Here is an 18,896-nt window from a genome sequence, read left to right as displayed (position 1 = left end):
CTGGCTGGGATGGAGTTAACCTTCTTCACAGCAGCCCTTATGGTGCTGTGCTTCAGATTTGTGGCTAAACCAGTGTTGATAACACACCAGTGGTTTTGCTATTGCTGAAAAGTGCATGCACAGCATCAAGGCTTTTTCTCTTTTCCACCCTGTCCCCACCCCTAGCAAGTAGGCTGGGGGTGGACAAGAGGTTGAGAAGGGAGATAGCCAGGACAACTGACCCAAGTTGATGAAAGGGATATTCCATAACACATGATGCCATGCTCAGCAGTAAAAGCTCGGGGAAAGAAGGAGGAAGAGTAGACATTTGTGGTTATGATGTCTGTCTTAATCTTTGTTTGTCATAGCCTTTGGAAGGGTGGTTATGGTGAAGGATCTAGAGCACAAGTCTTATGAGGAGCGGCTGAGGGAACTGGGGTTGTTTAGCCTGGAGAAAAGGAGGCTGAGGGGAGACCTTATCGCTCTCTACAACTACCTGAAAGGAGGTTGTAGCAAGGTGGGTGTCGGTCTCTTCTCCCAACTAACAAGTGATAGGACGAGAGGTAACGGCCTCAAGTTGCACCAGGGGAGGTTTAGATTGGCTATTAGGAAAAATTTCTTCACTGAAAGGGTTATCAAGCATCGGAACAGGCTGCCCAGAGAAGTGGTTGAGTCACCATCCCTGGAGGTATTTAAAAGATGTGCAGATGTGGTGCTTAGGGACATGGCTTAGTGGTGGACTTGGCAGTGTTAGGTTAACAGTTGGGCTCGATGATCTTAAAGGTCTTTTCCAACCTAAATGGTTCTATGATTCTTCCCACACAACCATTATGTACGCTGAGGCCCTGCTTTCCCGGAAGTGGCCAAACATCTGCCTCCCAATGGGAAGCAGGGAATTAATTCTTCTTTTTGCTTTGCCTGTGTGTGCAAGCTTTTGCTTTCCCTATTAAAATGTCATTATCTTGACCCATGAGTCTTCTCGCCTTCCTTCCATTTTCTCCTTATCCTGAGGGAGAGGAGAGTGATCAAGCAGCTGCGTGGCTGTTTGGGTTGACCCCGGCAAACAGCTTCTACTGCTGCACTGGCAAAACTGCAGTCAACAAGTCAAAAGCAGCTGTTATTCCCCAGCAGCCAGCATTCATGATGCTGTATCTGAGTACTGTGTACTGTTCCCCCCCTCAGCATCCAGTAAATGAGATACTGATAAACTAGAGAAAAAACAGTAGAAGGTCACTTATTTGATTAGGGGGCTGGTGCACATGGCACACAAGGAAAAGCTACATGGAACTGTGCTTTTTAATCCTGGAAAGACTACCTGGGGTGGGGTGGAGGGGATGGGGTGTGTGTCTAATTGCTGTCCTCTCTGTAAAACCCACCTAAGACAGCTGAAGACAGAAGCAAAATTCTCAGAGGTACACAACAAAAAGATCTGAGGCAATCAAGAAGCTGCAGCACAGGCAGTTTCACAGAGACAGAAGGGTGGGCAGGGAACCTATCCCCATGGAAGAGGTTAAGCACTTGAACCAGTTGCACATAGAGGAAGCAGAAACTCAGCCTTGGAGATCTTCAAGATTCAACTGGACAAGGCTCTGAGCAACCTTATCTATTTTGATGTTAGCCTGGCTTTGAGCCAAGGGTTGAGCTCGATGACCTCTAGAGGTTTCTTCTGACTTAAAATATTATTTGATGTCAGTATAACAGAATATTTCTATACTTTGACTACTGTATAGTGATGCCTTTGGGATATTCCTCCTATTAAACTAAATATGTAGCTTCCTGACAGGCTCAAGCCAATTTAAGACTGGCTGCCAAAAGTTGTCCCACCTCCTCCCCAGCACTGCTACTGATGTGGCTAGACTTCCCTTCCTCCAACACACAGTAGAATGAGTGTTAGCACCAACAGGAGCTAGTGTGCTGCAGAATTAAGTAGCTAAGGAATAGAGTAGGCCTGTCAACATCAACCCAAGATTGCTTAATGCCGTCTTTAGCTAACGTCCAAGTAAAAGACTTATTTTTTATAAACCTGCAAGTTTCTTTATAGAGTAGCAATAGTTCTGAGGCTCTGAGCTGCCATGGAAGTTCAATATCAGTATATTAATATAAACAGAAAACAGAGACACTAGTACAAAAGTAATTTGTTATTGTGACACCTGAAGCATTTATAAACCAAATTAACACTTAATCTGTAAATACCTGATTATGCACTTAAGCACAAATAGGTGACAAAAGTTTAAAGATTAGCTTTATTAATGAAATTACTATAATTTGCTTTGGGTTAATATTTTTATTCAAACAATTTGAAGAAAGTATATACCCCTGCATTCAACAGCAATTTTGGAGATATTAAGAAATATTACTACAGCATTTAATTTACATAACCTTGTGAAGTGCTCTTTCTGTTCAAAATTCGGCACATTTGACTAACCAAGCAGGTCAGCGTCAGGGCTAGTCACAGTATCAAAATTTAATTATTTTGTAATACACTTTCTACTCAGTTTTTCCTGAGTCAGATATGCGTGTTTCTCTATGGTGTTAGAATTCATGTGTACCATATACCTAGAATTCTCACAAAAGCCCTCTCAGTAACATAACCACAAACACTCATAATACATATGAAAAAAAATTAAGTCATTTATTACAGAGTACCTAACATCAACAGTGAGTTCCTGGAAGATGCACCCCTCTATTTTATTTAATGGCAAATAGAAACAGTTGTGTTTCGTTTGGGTTTTTTCTTTAACTGCACACTAAAATGCCTGCAGCTTGCCTAATAATCTTTGCAAAGTATGTAAGAAAATTACACCTCACTCACTGTCCCATACTGAAAGGAGATTCATTATTTTTGCACTCCTGAAAGCAGAGCTCAGCCAGGTTTTCTGATGGATGCATTTGTAAAATTTCCTCCTTTATCTCAATGTGAATAAGTTGTCCATACAGCAAAATGAGAACTAACTCTGTTTTAGAAAGTTTTAGACAGGAGCAAGCAGTATTAAATATTTCATGTGACAGCTGCATATAAAATGTCAGAGCTAGCTGTACTGCCACAAACAAACCCTACCCAAATTTAGACAGACTTGATTGTATATTTCTCAATCATCTAGTAAAGGATGCTATTTATTGCCTACTGAAGTGTGATACTTGATTTCAGCTTCACTACTGCCAATAATCTGAACAGACAGTCTTATTGGCTCAGTTACTATTTATGTATAACAAAAATATTAATAAAAAGACATGACAGTTCTGCTCAGACTAGAAAAACAGCAGTGTATCAGTTTCGAATTTGAAAGAATGGTGGGCATTTTTTGTTTGCTCAGTTTTAAATGAAAGTCTAAGCTAACTGTTAGGTCATCGCTGACAAAAGAAAAGTTTTAATAACTGATGAGTATTTTCATCTCTCTTGTACACTTTGTGTCCTTCGTGAGCTCCTCAAAAAAAAAATAGAGGGCAACACATCCTATGAAAATCCAATTTAAAGCACAGAATTTTAAAACTTTTATTCACATAGTTCAGTAGGAATACAAATTCAACTAAGTCTAATACTCTTATTACACCTGCTTGCCAGAAAGCAGGTAGATCCTTATGCTGCTTTACGCAGACTGACAAAGTGTGGAAGCAAAGCATGTCCAACTTAATCACCACAATTTAACACAGGAAGCAGCAGAACTATGTTTTCCCCCAGAGATTCTACTATAATCTGAAGGGTCTTCTGCCTCAAAGTTTAGTAATCAGGCTCTACCTTCATATGTCAATACTTCCACAGCTAGTATTGGTGCTATCCAAAGCAGTCATTTACCTGGATCCAGCATGAGTTTTGATAGCACTCAGTGAATTCATACCTAGCACATAAACCCAGGCCTGTGACTAACCCTGCTGCACCATCCATGGCACAGTTAATCTGAAGCTCAGCTAAATAAAAGGGACTAAATTTGTATTATAATTTTTCTTTCAAAGCCAACTTTCAACTTTGGAAATAGAAAAATCAAAGCATCTTCATGTTCAAAAAACCATTCAACAGATCAACCTCACATATAATACTCTGAAGGAACTGAGTAGGGATAGCAAAGCTCAAATAAATTTAAAAAACAGCTAAAGCAATATTTGATTCTCCAAGCTGCTATTTGGCCAGTTACACAAGAACTTACTAAAAGATATTAAAAAGACAGACTTGGTTGGACTCGATGATCTTAAGGGTCTTTTCCAACCTAAATGATTCTGTGATTCTATGATCCTGTGACTCACTACTATGAAATTGTAGCAAACATCATTTTAGACAGATTCAATATTCTTCTACTTTCCAAATGGAGCAGGTCTGTGTTTAAAAAGAATTGAAATAAGTATTTTGTAATTTGATTAAAAATAACAGGTCAGCAAAAATGTTACTTTAAACTACTCATAGCGTCTCATGATTTATTATCCCACACACTGCCTACATAGCAAGCATTCCAGAACTACAAATTTCTGGAACAAATGTTTTATGCACCCAAGCACAGAAACTGCTGTTTGTAAGTGCTGAGATCTTAATAGTAACATTTCTAACTTGTGAAGCATTTGCTAATTGCTTACTGAAGAAACTGATCAAATACCAAGATAAAAAGCAATGCAGACTTCAAGTTCACAGTATCCCTCTTTGGAGGAAACCAACTGTCAAGTACAACAATTCCTAATAGCACAAATATACTCCTCGCAACACTGACATAGAAAAAATTGTAGACTAAATTTTTGGGGAAAAAAAACCAACCCTAGATTAAGACCAGAGTTAGATAAAAACTGAAGAGTAGAACGGGGCTGGCTTTGAACCACCAAGTCGGACAAAGGAAGAGAACCCACAAACAAGTAGAATAGTCTTGTATGTTGCCAGAAGAGAGTTCAAGTATGGACAAGAGTAATTAATATAACACTTTCAATGGATGTTAGTCAGCTTTTCAGACTGTAAAACAGAAAACTTGCACCAGATTAACTTAAACATAGAGACACATGCAAAATTTAAAATAAAACACATTGACTTGTAAATTGTTGGATTCACCCACTGTAAAGTCCTCTCCCCATAACTCTCCTATGCAGTCTTCTGTCAGATGTTAGTGTTTCACAGTAGAAGGCACAAGATGAATGGTGCCTGTTCCTCAGCTGCCACTGGTCTCAGCACAAGCTAAATGCCCAGTGATTTCTACTGTTTCTGCTATGGGGCCAGAAATCTCTTACAAAAGCACATGACAAGCAGATAGCTTGGAAGTATAATCTCTTACATTTATCACTTCATGACACATTACCAGACAAGAGACTTAAATTAGAATTCAAGCTGCTAATCATTGTTACTATATTCAAAACACATCGATGCTAGTACAAGAAACTCACAGCGGAAACTTGTTGCTACGCATCCACTAGACAGGCTGACCACTAAATGAAACATTCTCTGACACCAGCACCTGCACCGTTCCACCTCCCTGCAAATTTTTTTTTTTTTTTTTGTCTTGTGTCCCCACTCCCCCTTTTTGAAGCCACCCAGCAGTTAATGCCTCTTATCTACCACCAACTTGTATTCTTCTAATTCTCTGGTGGCTGCTGCCACTAATAGAGTTTATGTTCCTTTTCCCCTTCCCAACTGTTTTCATATAGTCAAAGGTTGACAGTACTCATTACTTATAAGGTGGCATTAGTCTTGGAATTTCCATAGCTACTGGAATTTGAATGTGCCAGGAAACTTTGAATGAGTTAAGAAAGAAGCTGTGTGAATAATGTCTGGAAGAAAATATTACAATAATTTAGCCATGTAGTAATAGAGTGTGAATCCCAGATTACATCACGGGATGTAATGTACATACATGAAACCACAGGGGTGACAGATTCTAAAATTATGACACTGACTCAGATAAAAGATCTGAGACAATTCTCAAGGTTTCAGTAGTTGCATGCTGGCTTAGTTCTACAGAAGAAGCACCATTTAAATCTACAAGCCACTGTCACTTTTGTAAATTCCCTAACAAAGCAAGAATTAATTACAACTAATTATTTCTTTCCTAGGTCTTCAGTATTGCTTTTAGTAGATGTTTGAAATCAACTGTACACAACAAAATAGTCAATATATTATATATAAAACATCATTTAAGAAAAATGTTAATATAAAACGTTACCTCAAGAAGCAATCGCATATTAACTCATGTTAGCATCCTGTGTGTTTATTCAGGTCTAGACCTCCAATAAACTGCTTTAAGTTTCTTAGATACCTACGCTATTACTATAGTAAACACATAAGCAAGTGATAAAGGCTGTATTAACTAGTTTAGTGTTGAAACAACAAAGAAAAAGTATGGTTTTATATTCAGTATAACCTCTGGAACTCAATGAATTCTAAAAAATAAAGCTTACGGTGAAACGATCAGAGCACACACTCCATTTTGCAAACCTTAAGGTAACTTTTATTCACATCTTTATCTTTAGAAGTATGAATTGAGTTTCCAGCTATTTCAAATTTTCTGTTAGTGCTTGGTATCTTTTTTATGACAAAGTTTTTATGGAATCTTCTTTTTGCTTAGAATTTGATGCATGTGATAAGCAGAAATCTTAGCAGAAATTTTTTGTAATGTGGAATTTTATGTACAACACACTTGAATGCAGGCAGCTTTTGAATACAAATTGTATCTAGCTCTTCAAAACTGTTCTTATATTTATATTCCTCAACTGTTTCAAATTACTGGCTGTACAGCTACTGCTATATAGTAGGACCGTGACAAGCTGAGACTCAAAGGTTTGGAAATAAACCTCTTACTTCTGCCAGAAATTAAACAAGGGAATGGATGCACATTTAGAGATGAAAACCACACAGTAATCATGCCTGCTGCCTGACAACTATATGCCACATCACCAGCAGCTAAAAAGTTTGTGGCTCCACGTTTATCTAACATGTCAATGCTGACAGCAGCTTGGTAAGATTATCAGTTGACTACTTAAATGTATCAAAGGCTAGCCTCCACACTACTGTCCTCTAAAAGATTTGGGAATCTCCTTGAAATTCAAAGTCCAGAAACTTGTCAGTGTTTCTAATGGAACTTCACTAACAGCAAATAACTGATCTTCTCTTCAAAATTAAAATAAGATTTAAATTTGTCGCTTAAAAAAATGAACGTGGTTATCTTCTTCCATAGATAGTAGTATGCTCAGAAACAATCACTACATAATTTGAAATCATGGTATGAAAGAACATGATTAAAGACCTTCTAGAACATTAGTTTGAGTGCATATTGTATATGACCACAATACACAACATAAATGCTGAGTGCTCCAACAGAAAGAACCACCTCCTTTGCTCTTACACTGTTCACCAAGACAGTTATTATCAATTTCTGCCAATAGAGTACAGCATGCCTCATCCAGACCTCCGAATATATATCTAACAAACCTCTAGAAATCCAAAGTGCCCTGACATTTTTCGTGACAGCGTGGTTGGCCTTCATGGCCTTTTACTGTTCACTGAGCTATAAATATGGTGTGCAAAGATAGTAGGTTCAGTGACTGAGATACCAGACAGAACTTCTACTAAGCAGACTATCATTAATCACAATCAAAGATACTTTACAAAAAATTCCCCACTGCAACAGAGGTATACTTCATGCAGGTCATTCTGGTGGAGAGACTTACAAAGTGACACAGATTGAAATGTTAAATGAAAAGATCTAGCTATCCAGACAGATCTTTTCAAAAGGAAACATTTTCAGAACTCCTATTTGTATCTGAACCAGGAAAGAAAATTCATGTGTATACTCAATCATATTCTTTTGTTACATGCACGTGCATTTTCCACAGAAAGCTACCTACAAGCAGAATATTATTTGTGGTTAACAGTATGAAAACAAAAATCTGGCTTGTTGTTGTTTAAACAGACTCTGTATTTAACTGGTCTCAAATTAAACTGAGAAAGCTTTGAAGTATATAAAAATTTCAACCCATTCAAACAGGCAGTTGCACCCAACAATCCCAGAAGCAAGGAATAAGATATATACCTACATAAACAGCAGCTTGTTAGGCCTCAAACAAGTATGTTGTCAAAGCCCGATCTAATCTAACCCCAAAAGGTCCTATGTTCCAGAACAGCAGACAGAGAAAATAACCTAAGTAGTCTCTCATCTAGGAATTACATGACAGCCTTTGCTAGCAAACACTGAGGCATTAAAGCATATTAGAAGGAATCCCTGTCAATGTCTTTAAGAGCTTTAGAAAGCATATAATGGTTTTGCCAAGAGTTTACCGGATTTATTAAGGATCAGTAACTGAATCTGCATACAGCTGAGAAATCCACTTTCAGAATGCTTCAAAAAATATTTAATGCATCAAGAATACAGAAAACACTTAAATGAGACTTAGCAGCTTATTTTCAGTCCACCCTTGTACAGTACATCACTGGTAGATTCTGAAATTAATGAGCATTCAAAATAACATTTAATTAAATAAAATCTATAAATACTACAGACAATTGTCTTGTTTACTGCCAATTTTGTTATTGCAAGACACTTATCTCCAGCCATGGCAAGTTTTAAAATTGCATTCCAATACTACATTCACACTGTATTCTGTTTGTAATATGAATACAACTTCACTGTTTTAACTGGAGACTAACGTCTCCATTCTCCTCTCTATTGTTTGGACACTGAGCTGGCAGTTATGCTTCTTGTCCACTACTATCTTGCATTCTTCACAAAGCGCTACGTAGAAGAGGATGCTTCCTAGTCAAGCCTATGACCTGTAAGTTAGAACAGCATAAGGAAACACAGGTCTAAGACTCCTTGGACTTGGAACAAAAACAAACTCCTACCTCCATTTTCCGACCAAGTGCCCTAATCAATACACTCCTTGAGAAAGACTGCCACTATCTCCTATTCCAGCAATGAGGTTTTAAAATAAGTGGGTTTTGAATAGGGTTTAACATGTCTAACAACTGGATCTCGCAGGCAAACACAATTTCACATTATTCCTAATCCGATTCTACAGGAAACTGACACAGAAACGCAGAAATTGAAAGAATCCTACTCTGCACCCATTTTCCCCTCCACCTGCTGCTATGCATTTCCAGTACTTCATTTGTGTAAGGCATGTATCTCTGCTCCCCATCACGCTTTTATTCAGGTCCTCACCAGACCATTATGAAATACCAGTTAAATTGACCACTCTAGCAGCAAACTAAGTCCAAACAGGACAGCCAATTTGACTATTAAACCAGCACAAAACTGAGTTAAGCATTTAAAAGTGCCAGGGAGAGGGCAAAACGATTCAGCCAGATGCTGCAACAGCACTCTCCTTTTTAGCAACAGAGCTGCTAGAATGGCTCAACTGCTTATTAGACAACATGCACTGCTTATTTCCAGCATTCCGATATGGATTTAGAAAATAGGGAAGAACCTCTTGAGTTTTACTGGAAACTATTAAAAAAACCCCAGAGATTCAGAACCTCCTTATGATCATGATGGGTAGCAACTCATATTATGAGCCAAATAACTACAACAGCTTTATCCATGTGAAAAAAAAATATATAGTTATATGCAAGAAATTATTTTATCAATTTTGCAAAGGGAAGATGGGATACAGGTAGCCAGTTGATTCCAACAGTATTTTCATTTCAAGAAACAGACCATATTAAATTCTAGAAGATATTAAGAATTATAAACCTGCTTCACAGCTTCAACAGGAATTTTCATTACAGTACATTGATTTCTTCTTTAAAAGCAATCTGCTTAGAGCAGTAATTGTAAAGACTTCCTGTCCATTCTGGTTGCCTAGATACTGTTATATTTCACTAAAGATTTAATCAGGTACCTTTGCTAAGTATATTACGCACTTCAAATGCAATACTACATACCTAAAAAGCATATATCAAAAAGTAGTGAGGTACAGTTTATTTCATAAATTGAAGCACTGTATATTCAAATGGTGTTGATTCCTTTAGATAAGTAGCTTTACAAAAAGTATTTTCTAATTTCACTATCAATTTCTATAGGTACATATAATATTGCCATTTACATGCATCTTTAGAGATTTATTTATATTTAGATATAAATACATAGCCCATATAAACATATGGATATATGTCAACACCGCTACTTGATTTATTAAGTTGATACCTAAACATACAACAAATTGCGTTATTCAGAGCTTCAATGACCCTTCAATTACCAAAGCCAGGAAAGCAATTTATTTGCCAACCATATGTTTAACAACAAATCTCTTATTTAAAGAATTGGTTCTTAAATCCTCTATGTCAATCACCCCCATCAGTTGAGATCCTGAAAGAATGGTATCAAGAGAAATTTTTAAAAATTACACAGAAATATGGTTTTCAAGGAAGGGGCTAGCCATCAATTAAACCAAAATAAAACGGAAAGTCAAAATTTGACCTGAACAGATAACGTACTTTCAAATCAAGGAATAATGCATATGAGTATCTGTGACACTAGGTGACTTTTAGGCCATTTTGCTGGGACAGCATAAACAGATACATGATACTTTACCTCCTGTTACATATTCAAGCTATAGATAATCCCAGAGGTTTTGAAGCTGGCTCCACAGTTTTGCAAATTCCAAGGGCAAAGCCATGATGATGGGAAACACCTTCCAAATCCCCAACTCTAACACTTCTTACAGCTACACTGTGAGAGGGTTATGAGCAGTCACAAACATGGATAATTAGTCTATGACATCATATCGTTCCTTTATTTCCCACCCTGATACTCATTAAGAAATCTTATTTTGTCTTGTCTGCTCCAACTCCATGGACAAGGAGAACAAAATATGTTTAGCATTAAGAGATGAGTTCAAATCTTTTATTGCAAAAGCATACATTCCTAGTACACAAAAGTGTCTCAGCAAAAAGAGTTATTTTTGTCTTAATTGTCTAATAAATTTCAATATCTTAATTATTCTTCCGCTCATAAATGTCACTAAGTTGAGCCACTTCAAAAACTCTGCATTTTTCTGAATAGTGCACTCAAAACTTCTTGCTCTCACAAGTTCAAAGTTCTGATTTTTCCAACTGCTCTCTATATACCTTACCAACTTAAATACTTTTTGGATACCGAATCTCTCAGGTGAAGCCAACTAAGTTCCATTCACGGAATAACAAAACAGTAACTTACACAAAGCCTGAGGTAACAGTAGGACACTGAGCAAACAAGGGCAATAAATATAACAGCTGACCTCAGTAAATCTGGACAATGACTAAGACTCAACCTCAGAATAGCAAGTTTTCATCAATACAGGTTCTCCTATACACATCTTGGAAAAAACCTTTTAATAGCTAATTATCAAGTCAGTTCAGATCTTTATTTCAGCATTTCCATAGCAGAAAAACTTCACACTTAACATCTTAAATATCTCTTTTCTACTTCCAGTTTTCTACCTTGACATTTGCCAGATAGCGTATTACAGGAAACACTGCAGACATCCATCAAGCTCAGCAGCAAAACTGACTTCAGGATTTCAGCCCTCTGAAGCCGGACTCATGGCTCGGTTTCAAAATATTTAACCAGACCTTAGGATGTGCCAACTACTCAATCCTTCCTTCTCAGAGGACCAAAACAACTAAAGGGTAAAATGTGGCAGCAAAAGAACAATCCACTTTGCAAGACGGTTATATAAGTCAGCACAGCCTAACTCTTTGTAGCACAAAGACCGACTTCAAGTTGTGCCAACACAACTATGCAAGCAGCTATACTGTAAACTTTAGTTCTGAAGCAAGTTCAAAATAATTTCACAAAAGGAGGTTAGCTTAAATACATGATTATTTCAGTAATATAATCTATAGGACTGAAGTAAACTGTCATATCAGCACAATGATGATACAATAAACTGTGCTGCCAGAAAAAGTAGGAAGAAACTAATTAAGTCAGTGTATTACAGAACTTATGTGCAGTCTTGAGGCACCACTGATACTGGGAGTGAACAGCTTACCAAAAAGTACCTTACCAGAGCTTCTGTGGTCTCTAATTCAGGAGGGGAAAAAAAAAGAAGCATCACATTGTTTTAAAAAGACAACTTGAAGGAAAATCTTTTTTTAGTTTAAAATGTTTTCTAACTCTTAAAATATAAAAAACGCCTTAATGCCTGATGCAAAAGATAAGTTAAAGTAATTTTTATAGATCCATAACTACACTTTTTAATCAAGAGACAAAAAAGCAAAGTCGCCATTACTGGTATCATGACATAGTACAAAACGTACAGTTTCTCTTTAGCCCTTTCTAAAACAACATGTACTGAAGTAAATTTTTTCCTAAGAATGTTAAAGAATTAAAATCATGACACAATCATAAATGATAATTTTATAAAGAAACTTCCAAAATGAAGATTTAAAATAATAATGCAACAGATTACCTGAAATCACTAAAGATAATTTGTATTGTAGTGAAGTCTATACACTCATTGAAGACCAATATTATGATGTTGTAAATTATTACACCAACATTCAAATAGAAAGAGACAAGCATAAAAGAACCCAAACTGCAATTATGCAAACACAACCATAACTGAATGGCTGAGTTTTCTGAACATCCATGAGCCTCCTTGCACAAAAGAGAAGGGGATTATTACACTATGGGAATCTAGTAATTTTGACGTTGTTCTTTGAAATCATTGATATATTTAGTACAAAGGCCTGAGGATTTCATTGACTTAACTACAAAGTCAGATATAGAAGTCCATATAAATAACATCCTGATTGCCAGAGTCCAACTGTACCATATTAAAATGCAAGAGAGCTCCTAGTTCAGAACTCCTGCTGAATCTAAGCAGACAGACAAGACCCAACATTAAACACTTCTTTTAGGTATCACAAAACAGCTTTTAAAGAAGAGGTGAACTTGTAAATATCTACAGATAGTTGTCTCTGAAGGTGAGACAGGAAATACTTTGTCAGAAATGTCTTAGACTAGGCTGGCATAACTTACAAAGATGAGGTCAACATATCTGAAATGTGCAATACTTGTTTGTGAGAATAAGGCTTTTTTGAGAGCTCCCATAAGTTCAGACTTCTAAAGTCTTTTTTTGTCTGCAAGTGTGGAGAAAGAATACTCTGAAGGAAAGGCAAGAGAAGTACATATATGTATTTTAGTCCAATGTGCAGTCAGGTCTGGAGGAAGGCAAGTATTGCCAAGGACTGCAAGGATCATGCTGCTGAAAAGATGAGTATGCAGTGGGAGTCAGTTGACTGAGCAGACAGAAAGATGCAGGTCTGTAACAAAAGCAGCCAGAAAAAGATGCATGAGATGTGAAGATTTAGAAGAACAATTGAATAGAATTGTTCTAGTTACTGCCTTAAGGAACAGGAAGAACTGCAGTGAAAAAGATTAAGAGCAATACTCTGTCTTAAATTAAAAACCAGGTACCTTTAAGAACGCAACATGCCAATGTTCCAGTACGAATCACAAGGATCTATTCAGGAATGGAAAAGTGGCTCTGTTGGTCATGAGTATAAAGGTATCCATTGAACTTAAATCTACAAACGTGATTATCCAGAAAGAAGACAGATAATTACAGGTGTCAAATATATGGTCTGTGACCTCCTGGATCCCAGGATCCACTTCTAAAGAACATTTAAGACATATCTATTGTCTTTTTCATTCAAGATACTAAGAACCTGAACACTGAATTTGCTATATTAGGTGAAGAATGTGATAATCCACAAGACAAAGCGCTAATCCTATAAACTCATGCTGCCAGTTTGAATGTATTCATAAAAGCTGATGAGTTAACCTCATACCAGAAGGTTTTCTACTAAATGAGGTACTGCCTGTTCTCCTGCAGTTGGCATAAATTCAGTCTTATGTGCTTTAGCTAATTCAACAGAAGTGTACTTGCAAATCCACACCTGATCTGGATCACATGTATATTAATGCAGCACACAGATCGGTCACACAGAACCACCACCTCCCAACGTGAGTAGAGTTACATTCATTCTGCAAGCATCACTGGAATTTTTGTTTGTTGAACACTGGAAGTTAAGATGAGGAACCATGGAAGAGAAAAACAACTTGGGTCTACTACTTTCTGTACTTCGAAGCCAGCCAAAATATACATTGGTTTTCAAAAATCTCACTCACACTAAGTATATGAGCTTATCTATAAGAAACACAACAACAACAAAGTGCAACAAAATACTACTTCAAACAATTAGGAAACAGAAGTTCAGGAACTGTCAACTTGACACAAATCTTAAAGTACTTAAGGAAAAGTACTTTTGTATGTTACATTTTAGTGTTGGACAATATATTAGAATGCACTTATATTTTTTGTTGAGTTCCCATGAAATTTAAGTCTTTCTTTGTCACACTGATTGAAAATAATTCTAAATGAAAGAAGCTCATTTATTTAATGATTTTAAAAAATAAAATCACCAAATTCCATGTATAAACAAGCATTTTCCATTTGGCTTACAAACTACATGCTCAAATTCATCTTGCTTCTAATAATGAGGATGGCGCTCAGAAATTTTCCAGAAAACGTTCTCCTGCTGTTGGGAGAGCACAATGAAGTGCATAGAATTTCAAGGTTAAAATATTGTTATACATGGATAACGTTCAGAATCCAGGATTTTTATTCCAAATGACCTGCAGTCAAATTTGTACAAAATGATGCACCAATTTACAGATGTGACGAAAGAAGTTACATAATCCAGGCCAACAGTATTTTGCACAGCTTAAATATGTCTGCTTCTTCCTAGAGACAGGACAACAAAATAAATATAACATGGATCAGTATATTGTTCACAAAGTCATTGTTTAGGTACAGCGATGTCACATCTCTCTCAATTAAATCACTGCAATTTCCTGTTTTAGAAAAACCTTTAGAAAAGCATATAATGGAATGAATTAAATTTAAAGGCTAGAAATAGACTGATTTTATAAACACATCTTCCCTCAATTGAGCATTCTAGCTCATACTTCAGTAGGATTCTCTAATCACCACACAAAAATATAGTTTTTATAGATTCTGGAATAAATCTGCCTTATTGCATCAATAGGTATACAGCTACATGCTCTTTTTCTACATAAGCAAGGTATTTTAGATGCCTCTCACACATTGTATTTTCCTGGCAGCAGACCACAATTTGTACTTTTCCTTTTATTTCAGTATCTTTTTAACAGAACAAGCCCATAAATAGATGTAGGAGTACAACCGAGTAGATGATAAACTATGACATATGGGCTGAACAAGCAAATGGGAAAGTGAGCGGTGAGAAGAAAGTGGCTCTAGTGGAAGTAACTTTAAATAGTTTTGCCATCAGATAAAGCATTCACATAACATTTAAGACATCTGACACAGTTGCAAGGAAAAGTAAAAAGAAAAACTTTCATTCCAAGACATGTGAAATACACAAATGCATCCATGAGTGTACACACAAAACATCATTCTGAGTTCAGTAAACATTTAGGTAATTTTTGTTTAAATAATGATTCAAACACTGGTCCTAAAAGAAGTTAGCCTGCTAGTTTTCACACCTCTTTTTAATAGGGGAGGGGGAAATATTAAACCAACTGAGCTACTGCTCAGAACACTATGAGAAAACATATGTAGTTGAGCATTTGTTCCATATCCTAAGATTTCATGAGATTCCAGCAGAAAAACATACTTTCCTCAAAAGCTTTTCTGTATTAGAAACACAGAATTTATAAAATTTAAAAATAAAATCTTGTAACATATGACTTTATACATAAGAGCATTAAACAACAGAAAATAGTGACAAAATTAATTCTCAAGTTTAAAGCATCTTTCCATAGATGTGGACATTATCCATATCCACAGAATATGATGAAATATAAGAAGATGACTACCAAACTACATGTACTAAAAGTTCCATACAGGACAGCAAAATACTGAAAAATCATTTTAAATGCCTTGCCAGAGAACATATAAAGTATTACTTTGCCACCTTTGAAAAAGACAATAACATCTCCTGCAGTATTGCTATTGATCACATACAGGATAACCTTGCCATGCAACAATCTGAGGATTCCAAAAGCATACAGGACTAGGCACAGTACCAACCAAAAGCCTAACACTTTCTGGAAAACAAACCAAAAAGAAAAGCTTTAATTGTTTCTCTCACAAGCGAAATTTTAGATCTAGAAACACCTTTTAGGACATTTGCTTTTCCCATACTAGGTTTGTTTCATCTCTTCATCTACACATGAAAGTGCTTCCATTTCCTGTACCTTTCTGGAGCTATTTTAGAATTTAGCAACAGAAAGAAGTTATTTAAGAAGTCTACTACAATATTTGTAGCGAACAGAGCACTGTAGACAAGCAATCTAGCAAAATCAAAATCAATGTCGAGGGGAGCAAGAAATTGGTCAGTCGTTTAAAAAGTTTGCCTGAAACTGTAGCTGTGGGAGGGGAAGGGCAGCACGAGGAAAGCTGCAACTCAACAGCTTTTTAACTCCGGATTAGAAGGATCCGGTCTGGTTTAGCTGTATGGCATATACTGCAAAACTCCCTACAACACCAATACAATGCAAATCTTGCAGCATTCAGCTGTCCGCAAGTTGTACAGTAGTTTTAGTCCTGCACAAAGGTGTTTCAGATTAAAACCCTTTTTTCCTCGTAATTTTAAAAAATAACCTTATTTTACTTATCTTTACACAAAAGCATATCACTTAAAATATACAAAAAAGCTAGCTTCAAGTACTTGTTAGCAAAACTCAAGAACACATGACAGCATATTATGTGAGTCACTATATCATACATTTAGAATCCTCATTAAGGTTGTATTTCCCGTTGTAAGATTTCAGCAACATAAGCAACTTCCACAAACACAAAACAATGCAAAAAGTTAAGCGGTGCTTTGCCTTGTGTTCCTTTGATGCTTTCTGCACTTTATTCTTATAGCAACAGTTTAGGACGTGTTCAGGTCTACAAGAAACATTAAGAGCAAACATCCTCCAACCTAAAGTTTCCTTCCTCTGAGCAGAGGTCCACAGAATCGACATCAAAAGTTTGATATTTTATCCCCTTCATATGGAAGTTGGGGCCCGCTCTAAACAAGGGCCCCGGGACAAACTACGCCATGCCGTTTCCCCAGAACGGCCCTGCCTCTAAGCCCGAAGGAAACCGAGGCGCCCACCTGCGTTAACGGGCTGCTGTGCCTCCCCTGAACCCGACAACTTTTGAGGGGCCGTGAGCACATACCCCACTACGGCAGAGCGGCGTTCCCTCTGCCACCTTATCTGAGGAAAGCATCCCACCGCCCAACCGCCCTCCAAGCCCGAGAAGCGGGGCCCTTTCTCCTCAGCCATCCTCGGGTGTCACGTTAGCTGCGAGCCGGCTCGGCGGGCACCTGCCCCGCCCTCGCCTACACAGGGGCCCTTACCTCAGAGCTGGGAGGCGAAGGGGCACCTTACCTCAGGGAAGCTCCTACCTCAGGGCTTTGGGGGGGGGGGGGGGGGGATTACTTCAGGGGGACCCTTACCTCACGGGAGCCCTTACCTAAGAGGAGCAGCTTGACCTCCCTGGCCGCCTTCTCGCCATCCTCTCGCAGGTTCCTGTCGATCATCTTGCTCCTCTCCACCGCCGCCTTGTCCTCGGCGCTCAGCGTGCAGCCCATTTTGGGAAGGGGGCTGGTTTACTTCGCCGGGAGAAGAGAAGCAAGGGAGCGGCGGGGTTTCGCGCCCGGGGCCGCCGGAGAGGCGCTGAAGGAGGGAGGGGGAGCGAGTGCCTCCCCGCTCTCTTTCTCCTTCCCCCCCTCCCTCACCTGAAACGCAACGGCGGCGTAGGCACCACACGCCGCGTTTACCTCACACGCAAGCAAGCGGAGAGGAAGAAAACGGAGGGGGGGGGTGTGGAAGCGAGGGGAGGCTTGCCCGAAGCCGTCCCTAGGGGACCGCGGAGAGGGAGAAGGCAGAGGGCTGCTGACGGAGCCCACGCACCGGGGGCCGCTGCCGCCGGCCGAAAGGCTGCTGCTCCCGCCGCCGCCGCCGCGGCCCTGGCGCTCCCGCGGCGCCGCCCCCGCCCCTCCGGAGGCGCTCGGTCGCGCGCACCGCCCCCACGGCGGCGCGGAGGGGGGGGCGGAAGGGGGCGGGGGCGCGCACGGCGGGAAGGGCGGGGCGGGGCGACTGCGCGTGCGCACGGCATCAGCGAGCCGTTGGGGGCGGGGGGTGGGGAGAGCGCAACGGCACCAAAACGTGAATGAGGTTGAAAGCGGGCGCGGGAGGAGGGGGGGGGAAGAAGGCAGCTTCGTTCGGCTTGTGCTTGCGTCTGCACTGACGTCATCGCGCGCGCGCCGCGGACACCTACCAGTGGCGGAGGGAAACCGTTGAGGGCTCGAATTTAAACGGTTCTGTGCGGGAGGTTCCATTCCTCGGTGGGGCGGGGGAGCGCCAGGCAGGGCTGTACCAACGCGCGCAGGGGCGGTTCCAGAGGCTGAGGTCGCCTGAGGCATGGCGGGGAGCGGGGGTCGGCGGAGGAGGGCGTCCTCCGCAGTCACGGGCTCGCCTGGGGGCCGCCTCGGTCGCCGTCGGCTACCGGCGCCCCCACCTGCCGCTTCGCTGCCGAGACCCGTCAAAGGGCTTCGGGGTCCAGCCCCCGCCGGCGCTGGGTGCTTGTGGGCTGCAGGGCGATCGTCCCCGTAGAGAGGGAGGCCCGGAGGGGGTCTGGGGCGGCAGTGGGGCCTTGTACTCCTGAGGCTCGCCAGTCAGCAGCATTTTCCCCCCAGGAAAAGCAAGCCAAACGAAACGGTCCCACCCCATGGCTCGAAACCACTCAGTCAACTTTCTCTTCATGTGCCTGGCGTCCTTTGTCAGAGCTCAAGTGTAGGACTGCACACCCACATCGTATCGGTGGGTTGTTGCTTGCCTGTTTTGTTCCTTAATATAAAACCCCTAAGAAAACTATATGCAATGTCTCCAACTCTTTCCCCACCATGCATGTCTTGAGCTGTTTGGATTACA

General features: G+C 39.7%; 1 protein-coding gene across 3 annotated transcripts in view; it reads right to left on the bottom strand.

Annotated features, from left to right (window-relative positions):
- Positions 1-17,894, bottom strand: part of GNAI1 (G protein subunit alpha i1) — a 37,114-nt gene extending 19,220 nt beyond the window's left edge. For all 3 annotated transcript variants that reach the window (XM_050891989.1, XM_050891998.1, XM_050892007.1), the window contains exon 1: positions 17,437-17,894. In XM_050891989.1, coding sequence (XP_050747946.1) covers positions 17,437-17,554 — 118 coding nt within the window. In that variant the 5' untranslated portion in view covers positions 17,555-17,894. The remainder of the gene's footprint in view (positions 1-17,436) is intronic.
- Between the last annotated feature and the right edge of the window lie 1,002 nt (positions 17,895-18,896).

Source organism: Gymnogyps californianus, chromosome 1 (assembly GCF_018139145.2).
Source record: "Gymnogyps californianus isolate 813 chromosome 1, ASM1813914v2, whole genome shotgun sequence".
Lineage (NCBI taxonomy): Eukaryota > Metazoa > Chordata > Aves > Accipitriformes > Cathartidae > Gymnogyps > Gymnogyps californianus.
Note: the sequence above shows the minus strand (reverse complement) of the source record. Positions and strands in the feature narration are given on the sequence as shown.